General features: G+C 47.5%; 1 protein-coding gene across 3 annotated transcripts in view; it reads left to right on the top strand.

The window, feature by feature from the left end:
• LOC6037960 (neurogenic locus Notch protein) overlaps positions 1–15358 on the top strand; it is a 106647-nt gene that overhangs the window by 73430 nt on the left and 17859 nt on the right. For 2 of the 3 annotated variants that reach the window (XM_038248548.1, XM_038248549.1), the window contains exons 5-7: positions 5394–5527; positions 12544–13056; positions 13123–13305. In XM_038248548.1, coding sequence (XP_038104476.1) covers positions 5394–5527; positions 12544–13056; positions 13123–13305 — 830 coding nt within the window. Of the gene's footprint in view, positions 1–5393; positions 5528–12335; positions 12466–12543; positions 13057–13122; positions 13306–15358 lie in introns of those variants that run through there. The other variant, XM_038248550.1, reaches the window with a different exon arrangement.

Raw genomic sequence — 15358 nt, 5'->3', positions numbered from 1 at the left:
GAATACACTCTTTCAAGTTTCATACGAAAAAAAGGAAAGAGAGGAGGTTCGGTTCGAAGCAGTGCTATCGGTATCACGCTGGACCGCTAAAAAAGTTAAAGGATAGATGTGCCTATTTTGGGTTTGTTACGCAATGAACATAATTTGGGTTTTACTCAAAAACAGTTTGACCAAAACTTTACGAGTCTTTTTATTGATTAGATAGCAAAATACTTAAAATTTATGAAACAATGTCGTTTTGTTTTTTTATGTATTTTGGGCCTAATACGAAAAATCGACCTAAAAGCCATTCTACAATTTTGTGAAAAAGATGGCTAAAACTTGTTAATTTGCAATGTCATTCGAGCTTTCAAAATGGTTATGAGCCCTTTTCCCATTGTTGGTCCAAAATTTACCAAAATACCACCAAAATTGCTGTCTCTGCTAAAAATCGGGAAGTCTAATTTTGTTTACAAAATTAGTACAATCAAATTGACATAAGTGTCAGCCAAAAATGCAACACTTTTAGTACGTGGTTTGTGAAATAATTAGTACTCAAAAATTTATTTATGTTTGCGTGCCTTAACATGGATGGATGCTAGTAACAAGCCGTTAGACCCAAAATACATCCACCTGTTTTTTTAATCTCAAATTTGAAATCGAAGTACTAAAAACTTTGTACGCAAATGGGTTGAAAATAGGTACATCTACACACACCGTAGAGGATCGGGTACAAACGGGGGGATGGCAACCCTATTCCGACCAAAGCAAACTGACAACAGTCGACATTAGCACGGTTGTCAAATGAGAGCCCACAACAAAAGCACTAGCTGTCAAATGGTAGCCCATAACAAATCATTGTTTGGGTTTTTGATTTTCAAATTTCCCGCAATTTAAACGATAAATACTCGAAAAAACAAGTGAATTGTGTTGCTGATGGCAAACTCTATCATATCCTTGGAGATTCCATCCCAAGATTGGCTGAAAATTCATATCGAAAAAAGTGATTTTTCTGTTTACCTTTTTTGCTTTTTTCTTTTGGTCGATCAAACAGTGCGCCCGTACAATGTGAATCGGCATTACACATTTTTCAGTTTGGTTTTACACATTTGCATGGGACTTTTGAGTTTAACCAGGATAACACACTTCGTGTTACCCAAGTAATATGAATAATACTGATTCTGAGTGTTTGTTATCTGAACTTCCAAGATGGCGGCTTCGTCGCTACCCCCTGGGTACAAATTACCAGAAAAATCCTGATTTTAGCTGGAATTATTGGTACACAAATGGGTTGAAAATGGGTACATTTACCCTAAACACACGCCACAAGAAACATTACAGCGATTAATTGTCGTCAGACTCACTCTGTTTCTCGCAAGTCGCGGTACAAGATTCATTGGAATAATTATTCAAATTCTAACGACTTGGCCGCACTTTGAACGTGCACGTGCAAAACCACTTCGATTGGTTTCGATTACGCGCGAGAAGTGGTCGTGAGTAATGGAATGCCGCGAACGGTTTACCAGGGTGTCGGGATTGAGCAGTTGTCCGGAATTGATTGAACGGCTTCATTGGCTCATGAATAGTGCAGTGATTAGGGGGAATCTGCATGACAGCAAGTCTAGAACAGCTCAACGCAGTAATTATTCACTGTTGAGTTGGATTGAGCTTAAATGGACTCATTTGTAGATGAATAGTGCATTCTAAGGAGACATAGATATTCAATCTCACTTCATGAAGCTATGAGGATATGATTTAAATCTATCTACCCATTGATCATTAAACCTGTTGATACTCAGGTATTAACTTATAAATGGTGTTGGATGACCTCGAATCTTGTTTGTAATAACTGTAGACTCTTGGATCTCAACTCCTTCTCTTGATCATAGAGATATGAACTACTGCAGTCGGTATAAAGGGTCTTACGAAACCAACCCCGCTGCTACGGACAATTTCCAATTCCGCCACACATCTCTCTACACGGTAGCCCCGTAATATCCGTACGACCTAAACCATGTGACAGCCGCAATTAGTAATCATCGCTTGCTACACTTTGCGCGCCCTGTCAGATGAAAGCTCGTCAACAGGAAGATCGCCTGCTATCGCTGGGCTCCCCATCTACCCCTGCCTGCCTATGCATGGTGAAAACTGAACCACGGATGATTGATTCGAGATTTTAAGGTATAACCACACCGCCTTCATGTGCATTCTTCGTCTGCGGGGCTTCAACAAGCCCATTTCGTTTCCTTTCCGGGATCCGCGACGTGGTTACACCTAAAATGGTCCGAGCAAATCGGTGCAACAAATTTGCACCTCTCTCTCTGGCAGCAGCGCGTGATTACTCAGTGTCGGACGCTGTGATAAAATCTCTCCAACTTGTAGCGATCATCGTGCGGTGATTGATCGTGGGCTGCAGTGTCACTCCGACAACTTGGAAAGTCTTTCCTCCTTGATCGAGCCTCGCGGCATCCTCAACCAGGTCAGAGCCCTAATGAGGAGGAACCTGGACGCTGGTGGGTGATAACAAAGTGCCAGCGATCCTCACCTAGATCCAACCCGCGGAACAGTTGGGCGTTTTGCATACGAAACGATATTAATAGCCGATAATTATTATTTTCAAGACTAATTTGCTGGCAGCTCTATCGCGCGTCCTCGAGCTGGTCAAACCGGTTAGAGCTGCCGTAACTTGCGCTGAACGTCGCTTTTACGACGGATTTTCTTGGGTGGGTGAGCCGCCCCGTTCATATCCCGAGAGTTCCGACGTGTAAATAATCAGGTTGTACGCGTGGAATACAGCCCTCACCTCGAAGGTTTTATCGATTTGCGCTAGATCTTAGAAAAAAGTGCCGTTTACAAATCTTCGACTTTGAAATTCGTCGAACAAATAAAGCGCGTAATCCATCCAAAGCAGCGGGTCATAAAATTAATCATTTCTGCTGAAATCTCCCTGCTCGACTCTCCAACTTAACAGGTTGCCAAGACCATGACAGATCAGAGGGTCCTCTATCTCTCCACCACTTTTTACCAAACTCCAAAATCAATAACGTGAATTTAATCGCTTCCTCCGGCGTCGCTTTCGTCGAACCCATCGAAGCTTGTGTCATAAAAGAGGAAAACACTCCCTCTCTGGAAGACGAGAAAAAAACCTCATTTTGGGGTCAACCGTGTGGCCGACATTGGCTAGAAATCGCTCGACGTCGAGCTGTCAAAGCGTTTGTTTACATTGCTGGCGAGCGGTGCACGCTAGCATGCGGTTCTACCCAAATTTAAGTTCAATATGTTTTTTCTGCTGCATGGGATCGTTTCTCCGCAACCCGTGCGACCAGCTTCGCCCCACAACAAGGGAGGAAAAGAAATGCTTATCACAAGTTTCGTAATCTCCTTCCTTTCCTTTGTCTTCGAGTCGGGTTCGTGTTACAATCTCCTGGGTTGAAGGTACGGTTGATGGATCTATGTTGAGCTCAAAATTGGCACCCTTGCAGCAAAAATGTTGATCAGACTCAAAATTAGGCACTTTCATGTTTAGCATGCAACGCGCTGATAGTTGACCAAATCTACTCATATTAGAGTAAACAAAAATTATGACAAAACAGGGACAGCTACCCTTTCCGTTTGTATCTGGGTTCGAGCCTTAAAAAAACGATCCAAAACCGGATAGAGCAACGGCAACGCCGCCTGGAGAAACAATAATAGATGAATAATTATATATTTTTATGTCAAATTGATATTTTTATCTCCGCCCAAATCGACATTCTACGCCCTGTCGTCGCTGGGTCTTTCGCGTGTTTCGCCCCGGCGGCTTCTTCTTAGAATTGGCGTGGCGTGGAGGCCATTTCTTCGCTGCGACGACGATGCGCTAAACGCTGATAATAGATGATAAAATGTGAGCGCGCTGCCGTCCCGCTGGGTGGCACAACATGGCAAACCCCAGATTTGTTCCGTTTCCTTCCCTGCGGCGACGATAGTTTGTTTATTTGTGCAGCGAGACTTGAAGCCCTTGCAGCAAAAGGTTTTAGTACACGTACGTTCAAAATCACTCAGTTTTTGTCAAAACCGAACCTACACAGAAATGAGTAAATGGAGTATATGTCAGATTTGAGTCAATTTCACTCAGAATTCTATAAAAACTAGGTGGAATTCACCCAGATCTGAGTGAAATTTACTCATAACTGACAGATGTCACATTTATTCATTTCTAAGTAGGTTCGGTTTTGACGAAAATTGAGTGATTTTGAACGTGCGTGTACAGCTTCTGTTCGGTTCGTTTTGATTTGCAGCGAGCTGTCAAAACACGCTTAAGGCAAACTGATTAGTGTTAGGTTTAGCATGCTTTTGCTGCATGGGCTTGGAAAGAAGCGAATCGTTAAATCTCCGTGTAATTTAACACTGAAAAAGAAGGAATTCGATTATAAAAAGCGATCACCCAAAAAAGATTCCCGATCAACAAACCGGTAACCCGAGACTCATCACACATGTCACACCGCGTCGTACCGTCGTCTATCCTCCGGCCAGCATGAATCGCTCTCGGTTCGGTTCAATTTAGTGCAGTCTCACGGAAAACCGGTAAAAATGTGTAATTTTATCCAACCGGCCAAATGATGATGTCGAAAGTGATGATTGTGATCCGGTCCCTGCTTTTTCGGGGCCCTCTCTTTTCGCACCACACTTCGTCGAATCGGCGAACCTCTTTTTTATGCTGCTTCTTGTGTTTTGCTTTTTTTATTTTGCTCCATACACGTCGCCGAGTGGACTAACCTAGGTCCACGCAGATCAACGACGCACCCGTTGTCGTCCACGGCTTGCCCGCCGCCGTATATAGGAAGAACTATTTAGGAATGTAAATTATATTCAGTAAACTACGCTAATGATGTCGTTAGTGTTTGGGCGATTAGAGGTAACGTTTAGCTCTCTTGACCGTTTCTTTCGGGAGGCTCGGACCTGTAGCAGAGAGTGCGTCGATGACCTGTCCGAAAGATACCGTTTAAAAATATTTTGTGGAGTCGCGCGCGGAAGAAGCGAATTTGTTGTGACCCAATAACACAGTAAATACGTGGGGGCTCTGCTGGCTCCGAGACGTCCAGAAATCAGATCACTATCGGTCCCCGGTAGCCCCGCGGGTGGAACCAATTAGGGTCATTTTGGACCGAATTTGTAATCGATATGCAAAACCTCCCTGGAACTGGATATCGAGCCGAAGCCCGGGGGTTGACATTTGAAATCGCGTTGCGTTGCTCTGCGCTGAGACGCGATAACATCTCGAATGTGGCGACACCTCCGCTGACAGGTCGTGCGCCCGACCAGGGGAAACCTTCAAATGCGTGGTCGTTTCGCGCCAAATCTGCAACCGTATAGGATGACGTTTGGGGCGGCATTCTAATCACCTACTTACGATTTACTTTTTCTCTTTTTTACAGATGCATGTGTGATGCCGGATACACTGGCAAGAACTGCGAATCGCCCTACATTCCGTGCGCGCCGTCGCCGTGCCAAAACGGCGGAACCTGCAAGCAGTCGACCAAGTTCAACTACGAGTGCAAGTGTCCACCCGGTAAGTGTCGATCAACTTGTGCTATCTCGTCCATTTTAGGAAAGTTCCGCTAGGCTCTTCAAGCAAAAATACCTGGAAAGCAACTTTTAGGGCTTTGTTGATCCTCGGGAACTTCAATATCTTAACTTCAGAACCGTTGATAGAGTTTAAATTAAAATCATTTCAATTCTGAATCTGAAAGATCTCAAATTTGGCAAACCCGTCGCAATTTGTTCAGTTTGAACTAGTGAAGAACTTAAAGTAATTTTTACCCTTTGTTTGACTGAACACATTTTAGAGTGTAACACACAGCTCGTTTGACAGCTGACGCCAGAACGTAAACAAAGCGGAGCGCAAAGATGCCATTCATATAGATCTACATCTCAGTGACGAAATATTCTAGCAGAACTGGTTCTGCCAGAATCCTGCTAGAACGGTGGAGCATTTCTGCTAGAATGCTCTGTAAGAATTCTGCTAGAATCCTGCTAGAACGTCACTGTTGACAGAATAGTCGACAAAGATGTCACTGTCAGACCGTTCTTCCGGAATCAAGAGATCTTCCCAAGAAAGAAATCGCGTGCTTTTCCCATGACTAAACGTGCCCTGTTCCGGGCAGGTTCCCGCGGGAAGGTGAGCAAATCAGTTAGGGTGCGCGCGTTTCCGCGGATAGAGATATATTCAAATTCCATGGGAAAAGTTCGTCTTGAAATTATGATGACTGACTGGAACCAGCAATCAGCGAAGATCTGCGCGACCCGTTTTTCATTCTGATCTATGTGGATCGAGCAGAAACAATCATCCGATGTGCGGCCCCGGATAATGATCGTTATTATTCACTGTGAAATATTGGACGCGGGATGTCCATCACCGGCGAGGTCCCATGGATCACACGGGGCCTGGTGAGAGAATCAATTTTCCGGGACTCGGGACGATTCTCTCTCGGGGGACGTGACGTGCAACTCGCGGAATCTGGAAGTTCCCGGAACCTCGACCGGCACGACTCTGCCGCAGGACAAGTTCAGTTGCAGCAGGGAACATGCGGCTCTGCCAAAGTATGTGGGGTCCCTCAGCGTGATCGTCCTCCTGTGTGTGATAATTTTCCACCGATTTGCTTTGAAAACTGCTTCTTCGCAAGATCGCGCTCAAATTGGCTCATAACGATCACATGCGTTCAGAATTTTCCCCTGTGCACAGTTCTCAAGAAACGTTCGAGACATGATTCCCCTGTGGTCATTTCCCATCGCTGGAGAGCTCCATAATTAATAAAGTACCTCCACATTTGCTCGCGATCTCTCTTCTCTCTCTCTATCGCATTCTTTGTCTTAGCTTATTTGTGTCAAGCCGCCGTGGAACTCTCAAGAAAGTGGTCACCCCCTTCATCCGGGGTCGATCCGCGGCCTGTTTGGGGGCGGTGTCCATCAATCCGCGCCGCCGACAAGATCCAGCTCAACGACGACGACGACGTGGCGAAAGGGTCATTAATTATTGGGTTTATCTTCCTGCTTCTTCACCGGTACTCTCTCCGCGCGTCAGATCGACCTCCTTCGCCCACACGTGCCTTCATGCGGTCGTCGGAATCTAAATCAGGTCACCTGGCGTGATGCGATGTCCAAGGAGATATAGAAAAACGGCTACTCCACCCTCCTCCTCCTCCTCGAGCGGTTGATGGATGTGGCGTCCGGACTCCAGGCAGCGATCACACAGCCCTGCTGGACGATCGGACTCGGCACACAATAATCATTCATTTATCTTGCGCCTCCGGGCGCGTGTTTCCATATCGGAAAACCTTTGCCCAACCAAAAGGTTGGAAGGGACCGCACCGCGCAAGAATAATAACAATAACGAAATATTGCGCGACCGTGATTACCCGGGGCCATTCTGCGATCCAAATCCCAGAGCCGAACCGAAAAAAAAAACAAACTCCAACTCCGACCAGAGTTCGCCTGGGCAGGCAAGCCAGCAAGCAATCCATCGCTTACGGGCAGAGCCGAGCGCTTTTGGGATGTTAAAGGTGCGGTTCTTCGGTCCAACTCTACCGCCTCCTTCACCTCTGGCGTGTAGTGTGGACAATGAACGCGGAGTTGGCGCAGTGATTTCGCGATTACGATGTTGCGGTTGCGAAAATAACCGCGGACAACGTTGTGCCGATTGTCAGGAAGGATTTTGTCCGGTGTTGTGAATGGCATTGGATTCTTGTGGAAGAAACTAGAAATCTCCTCATTCTTTGCTTTCCGTTTCAAAATTTTAACCGCTGATTTGCGAGGACCTTTGCGGAAGACGTCAAATTCAAAAATTGACGTTTGCTGTCTTGCATTGTAAACAACAATAATAATTATTATTGAAGTGTTTCAAATTTATTCACGAACAACGAATGAATCAACCAACAAGCCTTAATGTCAACACAGGTCACAAAATGACAGATCACATCGATGCGCCGACACAGCATCTATCCCATTGACAGCTACTCATTTTTGAGGCTGCACGTCAGATCTATCTGAGAAGGCGCAATAATTTCGTCACTGTCAGTGCGATCTGACGTTTCCCAGTCACGACGTTCTAGCAGAATTCTAGCAGAATTCTTAGAGAGCTGGATATTCTTAGAGCATTCTAGCAGAAATGTTCCACCGTTCTAGCAGGATTCTGACAGAACTGCTAGAATATTTCGTGACTGGGTTGACATGGCTAAACTTATTTTCTGAGTACACTCACGTTCAAAATCACTCAGTTTTCGTAAAATCGAACCTACTAAGAAATGAGTAAATGAGGCATCTGTTAGATTTGAGTGAACTTCACTTTGATCTTGATGAATTTTACTCAGTTTTCGGAGAATTATGAATTAAATTCACTCAAATCTGACAGAATCCCCATTTACTCATTTCTGAGTAGGTTGGGTTTGACGAAAACCTAGTGATTTTGAGCATGCTGGATCACTTACTGGATTAAATTTTGCGGCAATCTGAATAATTTTAGTGCTGTGAGTACACAAAGTTGCGTTATCAGTAGGTAAACAACAGGTTACACCCGAAGAAAAGTACCATCTGTTACATTCTCGAAACCGCATACCGAACCATTATTCCCGAAATAAAATACCTTCACGCGCTGTCATTCCAACCCCAGCACCGGAGAAAGGTCCCTCCCAAAAGGCAAACAGTTATGGCGATTTCCCGACGCCCTGTTCAATCGAAATCGTCGTAATGATCGTGATCGGTGATTTCGTCGTCCCCAAAAGTGCCCGATAAAGGTCATGCGCAGGCGCGTTTCGCGCCATCACACAATTCCGTTCTCCAATTGACACACACACAGGCCGTCAATTGTTGATCGTCCTCAAAAGCTGGTGTGCGCGTGGAAACCGGTTACCACTTGTGAAGTGAGGTAATGGCCCCGAAAATTTCTCATGCCCTGGACCCCGAGCTGCTGCCGCCTCTGGTCGGCAAGGAATTTAATCTCGTCTTACTTTTAGCGCGCGCAATTTCGGCAAACTCGGAGATCACTTTGCACGTACTTAAGACGGCGACGTCGGTACTTCGCTGCCGATGTGGCCACTCACGAAGGGCACCATCCGTCTCCATGACGGAGGGAAAATCCCTGAAAGTGGTGAACTTGTAAGAAGGAAAAGAAGCGAAAGGGGAGAACTGTCAAAAAATTACTCCAGTTTTGACAAACTCTATGTCAAATGTGTGTGTGAGACCACGGTCGTTACAAATTGAGTTGTTTCCATGTATTTTAGACCTACATTCTATACATGCAAATAACTCGCATAGGCATTGAAGGTGTTAGCTCTGCCGAGCTTCTGACCCATACGCTGGCTAGCCGAGCGCGATACTTCAGCATCGACAAGCCCTGAAGAACGTGACCAATCGGATTCAAACGTTATTTAGAACTTCGAACCCTTGTCAAATGGACAAGGACCCAGCGCGTATATAGTTGATAGTATCCAGTCGCGAAGGCATAGTGGTTAGCATTTTACAATCCAAAGGACGGATCGAAGACTCGAGCGACTTTGATTTTTCGTTCATGTTCAGAGTTTCAAGATTTATATTTCCTATACTTTCTCGTTGGGAGCAGATGGGAATCGAACCCAGGACCATTCGCTTACAAAGCGAACACCGTGACCAGTAAGCCACGGCCGCTCCTTGACAAACTCTATGTCAAATTATCCCAATTTTGACATTTGTCTTACTTACTCATTAATGGGTAAGCTCGATTTTGACAAAATCTGAATAATGTTGAAAACCACAATTGAAAGTGTTGGTATGAGTGAAATTTTGACAGTTCATTTCAAAGGGCCTACGTCAGTTTGTAAACAAACAGTGGTTCTACTCATACAATGTAGTGTTCCAGGCAAGATTTCGCCTCCTCTTCGCAGGCTTTTTGCCGAAAAAGGTTTAGCTTGCAGCTCAGCAAAGAGACCGAACAGACAGTCAGACAAAGAAAAGAGAGAAAGATGGAACGAGCGAGCCATATAGATAAGTACGGTTGCAGTTATTTTAATTTTATTAAGATTCAAAAGTAATTTTCGGACGTTCCTTTGCGGCCTTCCCAGCGCAAACCACCGAGCGGCGGGAAACAAGTTTCGGCGCGGAGCTGTGCTCAAAACAACCGTAAAATCCGACACTCTGAGCTGCAGCAGGTCTCCGGTACCTGGTTGACCCGAGCGTTGTAGTGTTCTTATTTTGGACACTCTTGCACTCGTTTGCGCAATATTGGCTGTTTCTCGGCGGCCGTCAACCGTTTATGACCAGCGAGTCGAACTCTCTGGTGTCGACCGCCGCTTTTTTCGTACATAAATTACGGTAACGACTTGTTCGCTGCTTTTCTCCGGGAACTGCTCGGTTTGGGGTCGCAGTTACATGATCTCGTAAACCAATTTCGCACCGCGAAGATGTCCCGGACTCGGCGTAACACACACACAATCGATCCATTCATGAAATCGATGCGTCGATGAATCATCCCGAGGATCACGAACTGCGTTTTGTGGCGGCGCCGATCAGTGCCAGCAAATCTCCCGACACGATGTTAGCCACGAACTTACGTAGATGGGAAGATCTGGCTGCACACGCGCAGGTTACCGCATCGAAGCTCCTTTTTTGTTGTGCTTCAGGTTTGGGTAAATTACACTCATTATTGCCTACCGCCGCCAAGCGGCGCTAGGGTTGTTCCAACTGTCAAACTTTGGTTAATCCCATGCAGCAAAAGCGTAGATTAAACTCACGACGTGGGTGACCTTGCACGAGCGTGCAGTGCGCCACCTACCAAAACAAAGCGTTTGACAGTTCTGTGTCGGGCCGACTTCACCCTATGTCGGTGATCATCCCTACATCGCTTCTGCTCGTTGGCACGCATCTCACGACCTGTGCGATCGGTTGCAAGTGCCCGTATCACAAAACTCACGAAGACGCGCGATACCTGGTCATCATCAGCACTTTGCGCGTGTGTATGGCTCGACTATAAAAGGGATCACATCACACCAGCAGCAGCACCCGCGGCATGAATGAATGGCCAACGGATTGCGCATAGATATGGATGAATGGCGCGCGAAACCCGACCCCGAAGAAGAAGCGAGGCAATCAACGAACAAAAATTACCTCAAATCACATTAAAAATTCTATCGAGCGCTGCTACGCGATAGAGCGCTCTTAAATTGGAGTTTGGACTGCATTTTAATTAATGTGGAATGGACTCACGTCGCGCCGCCCCATTGTGGACGCACAGTTTTATTGACTGTATAGTGGGATAGTTCCCAACTAGTGTCAACGCTAGAAAGTTGAATTGCTTCACATGCGTGCGTCGTATACAGCCGGTCGTAAAGCTGCTGCCCGAACGCGGTTACGGAACTCGCATGATAAGCAGTGACAAGAACGGGCTCGATCGCGTACTACACCCAACCGAGAGGATCGAGTGATCCTTCACAGACAAGGATCGCCCCCGGGAAACGTCACATTCCGGCCGTCCGGGAGTACAAGAATTCCCCAGATTCGGCGTGCACATTCCGCCAACAAATTAACCATTTCGGGGTAATTTCTAAAATTTTCCCTCTGACAGATTAAACGCGAGACATTCCTTCCCTCTCGGGTTTCCGATCCTCGCAACAAAAAACGACGAACGAAAAGAAAGAACCAAAAAACCACTGCACGATCGCGATCGCACCAATACAGCGGCTGGACACACGCGTGTTGCGATGTAAACAAAATCATTCCCACACGTGCTGGGTCCGCTGGTGTTGGTGATCGCGCCGCACGTGTACGAGAGATTCTCAATGATCTTGCGGCGCGTTGGTGTTGGTGTGACCAGCCCGAGTTGGACTGGGCTTTTGGCGTGGCATGCCACCAGTCTCCAGCTGAACCTCGAGCGAGCGAGAGAGAGAGAGCGCTATGATCGCGCTGGAGAGAGCGAGAGAGGGAGAGCTCGCGCAAAGGAGACTTCCTCTATAAACAGATATGAAACCGTGGGAAAGTGTACAACGGAGCAGCGCGCATACATATTCGTACGGTTCGCCGAACCAGAGTGGAGAATTTTGAGAGATTGCTGGCGGAGCGGGGGTTGGCGAGCGGGGAGATCGCAAAAACAACAACCACAAGACGACGACTCGATCACTTTTTATGCGCGCACACTCTGTGTGTGTGGACGATGTGATCACAAAGAGAAGACCCAGCACAAAAGGACTGGGAGAGAAAAGAGCCCTTCGGGCTATAAAAACCAGTCCGACGTCGAAGGGTCCGTACGTTGTAATGCGATCAAGGAGACGCGTACGGGATCGATGCGGGAGAAAGAGGGAGAGGGAGGAACAATTATGTTGCATTAGTCACCCTGGCGTGGTTTGCCCGCGCGGACCAAGGGTCAATTGGAACAATGTCCGATGATGATCCGAGGGCGCTACCGAAGGATTAACCCCATGGCCTGGGCGATCCTCGGTAAAGTGACATGATCGTGTCCCGATTACCGACCACTGATACCAACAGGTGTTTATTGCCGACCTGCATGCGACAACCGTTTTAATTTCCTTTTTTTTTTTCGTTTCGTTTCATTCATTTTCGCAGGTTTCCAAGGCAAAAACTGCGAGGAGAACATTGACGACTGCCCGGGCAATATGTGCCAAAACGGTGGCACCTGTGTCGACGGGGTCAACGCGTATCACTGCAAGTGCTCGCCGAGCTTTACCGGCGAGTACTGCGAAACGGACGTGGACGAATGCGTGCAGCAGCCGACGATCTGCAAGAACGGGGCCACCTGTACCAACACCCACGGCGGCTACAATTGCATCTGCGTCAACGGCTGGAACGGGCCGGACTGCAGCAACAACATCGACGACTGCGTGGACGCGGCCTGTTTCAACGGGGCGACCTGCATCGACGGCGTCGGAAGCTTCTACTGCCGGTGTACGCCCGGCAAGACGGGTCTGCTGTGCCATCTGGACGACGCCTGCACCTCGAACCCGTGCCATGCGGACGCCATCTGCGACACCAGCCCGATCAACGGGTCGTTCACGTGCTCGTGCGCAATGGGCTACAAGGGCATCGACTGCTCCGAGGACATTGACGAGTGCGATCAAGGTAAGTTCGACCCAAACCCCCTCAAGAACCGACCAATCTAATCCGCATGACATTCTCCCGGAACAGGATCCCCCTGCGAACACAACGGCATCTGCGTCAACACGCCCGGATCGTTCGCGTGCAACTGCACCCAGGGCTTCACCGGACCGCGCTGCGAGACCAACGTCAACGAGTGCGAGTCGCACCCGTGCCAGAACGAGGGCAGCTGCCTGGACGACCCGGGCACCTTTCGCTGCGTGTGCATGCCAGGTAAGTGACTTCCCTTAGGAACTTTCTCGACAGGATTGCTAGTGAACGGTGAATCTTATGATCTTTGTTTGCGAATTGATTTGGTTTGAGCGTCACAAGTGGCGAAGAGCTGCGGAAGCACCTCTGGCCTGCTTGGTCGTCATTTTTGTTCGACGAGCTTGAAATTTGACAGATCACATATATGCACCGGCAGCGCAGCAACCGATGACTGCAAATCCTTTCATAATATGTTCAGGTAGCCAAAATTCTCGCAGTTTCGTCAATCTTCGATTTGATCTTGCACAAAATCACTTTGCTGGAGAAATTTTTAAGATTGTAAACATACGATGACAGCACTTTTGCCCGACAAGCAGCTTTAGTACCCAACTGTCAAAATTTAGAACAAAGCTGATTCCACCCAAGTAGAGTCCAAACAACTTTTGACAGCTACACGCTCACGCGGACATGTTCGCTGTTGGGTTATTTTCACTGACACACAATTGCCCACCGAGATATCAATGTTTTAACGATTTTTGCATTACCCGTGGTTGCTGCTGCGAGCGCCCAAAGTCAGTCGAGCGCGCCTCGCCTCGCCACAAAACCGCCTCCCAAAAGGTCAAACCGGTAAATCATTTGTTTATTGTTTCCTTTTGCGCGCTCGTGGCGTGTATGCATACGGACTCATGAGCGCTTGCGCGACCCGAAAGTAGCGGGCATAAATCCTGTGCAGATTCGAGCGCAGAGAAAGCCTGGTGAGATAGATTAACTTCGATTTCTGACTTCGACGATAATCAAGTGCGCGGTGATTTATTGGCGGGTCGTAACGTGGCCAACCCGTCAACCTTTCGGGGCTCCCAACAAGCGAAACCGAGTGGAAATAGAACACATCAACAAAAATCAATTCCGAAACCGGCTTGAGAAATTGCCCATTTCAGCACCGTGTACTGTATTTTGGGCTCTTCGAAGGGGCTCATCTGTGGTACAAGTTTCATTAGCGACGTGCGGTCTCTGTCTCCCGGGCAATCGGTAATAGATCTCGCTTGAGCTTGATCTACTCTGCCACATACGCTCCGAGTTCCATAAAAGTTAATGCGGACCAGGCCAGGTTGTCCGTCCGAAGAGAGTTGCACAGTCGTGAGCCGAACGTGTTCAGCATAATTAGTATTAATCAATTGAACATCATTGCAGCATGTCAACGATCGCTTCCCGCGCTTCTTCCGCGGTGATCGCTCGTGTCCCCATAAACTATGTGTGTGTGGTGAAATGCGCGCAGCTTCTTGTGTTTCTTGCGCTTAGAAACTCACATTCCTTGGCGAGCCAAACGACATCCCACGGATAGTTTGGATTTATGCATCTCTGGAGTTGACGTTCCTCCTTTTTTTGCTCGTACCTACTCCTTCGCGATCGCCTCATCAAGTGCAGAGACCAGAGAGACCACATCTCACGACACAATTCCAAGCCCGCGACTTCTTGATGCTAGCAGGCACGATAACAAGCGTAGAGCAAAGGAAAGAACATAAATATTTCCACTTGATTTTCCTTCTAGATTATGTCCCCAGAGCCGATCCCCGAGTAGGCAGCAGTCGGAAGAGTTTTTTCTCCTTCCCTTCTATCTCATCTCATTTAGGGGGTCTGTTGAGCGCGCCCGCGATGAGTTTGGCTTTTGTGTGTAGGCTCCACCAACCGGTAGCCCGACGGTCTCTCGGCGGAGGCTGCGCCCGGCCAAATGATAGAATTACGACGAGAAACATCTTAGTCATCTTGAGGTTCTTTACGCCGAGAAGGTACTTGTGCCACTCTCCGCTGATGTGACCATAGCTGCACACCGTTAGTCCCTTTCTCGGCCTCCCCGAGACCCACTGTACGTGATCTGATAATATGTGGGTTCATTATGAAATACATCATTTGCGCGCGCGCGCGCACTCCCGCTTGGACCCTCGCACGGAACGTACAGCGAACCTCGGCTGGAAGTGGGCACTTGCGCCTCTCGACGCGATTTGCCCAGGTAGCGGAAAATTGTTCCCAATGTTTAGAGCGAGCGGCTGCTTCTCACGGTGATCGGTCGAGGATGACG

This window comes from Culex quinquefasciatus, chromosome 1, assembly GCF_015732765.1.
Source record: "Culex quinquefasciatus strain JHB chromosome 1, VPISU_Cqui_1.0_pri_paternal, whole genome shotgun sequence".
Classification (NCBI taxonomy): Eukaryota; Metazoa; Arthropoda; class Insecta; order Diptera; family Culicidae; genus Culex; species Culex quinquefasciatus.
The sequence above is the reverse complement of the archived record's forward strand: the minus strand, read 5'-3'. Positions and strand labels throughout refer to the sequence as shown.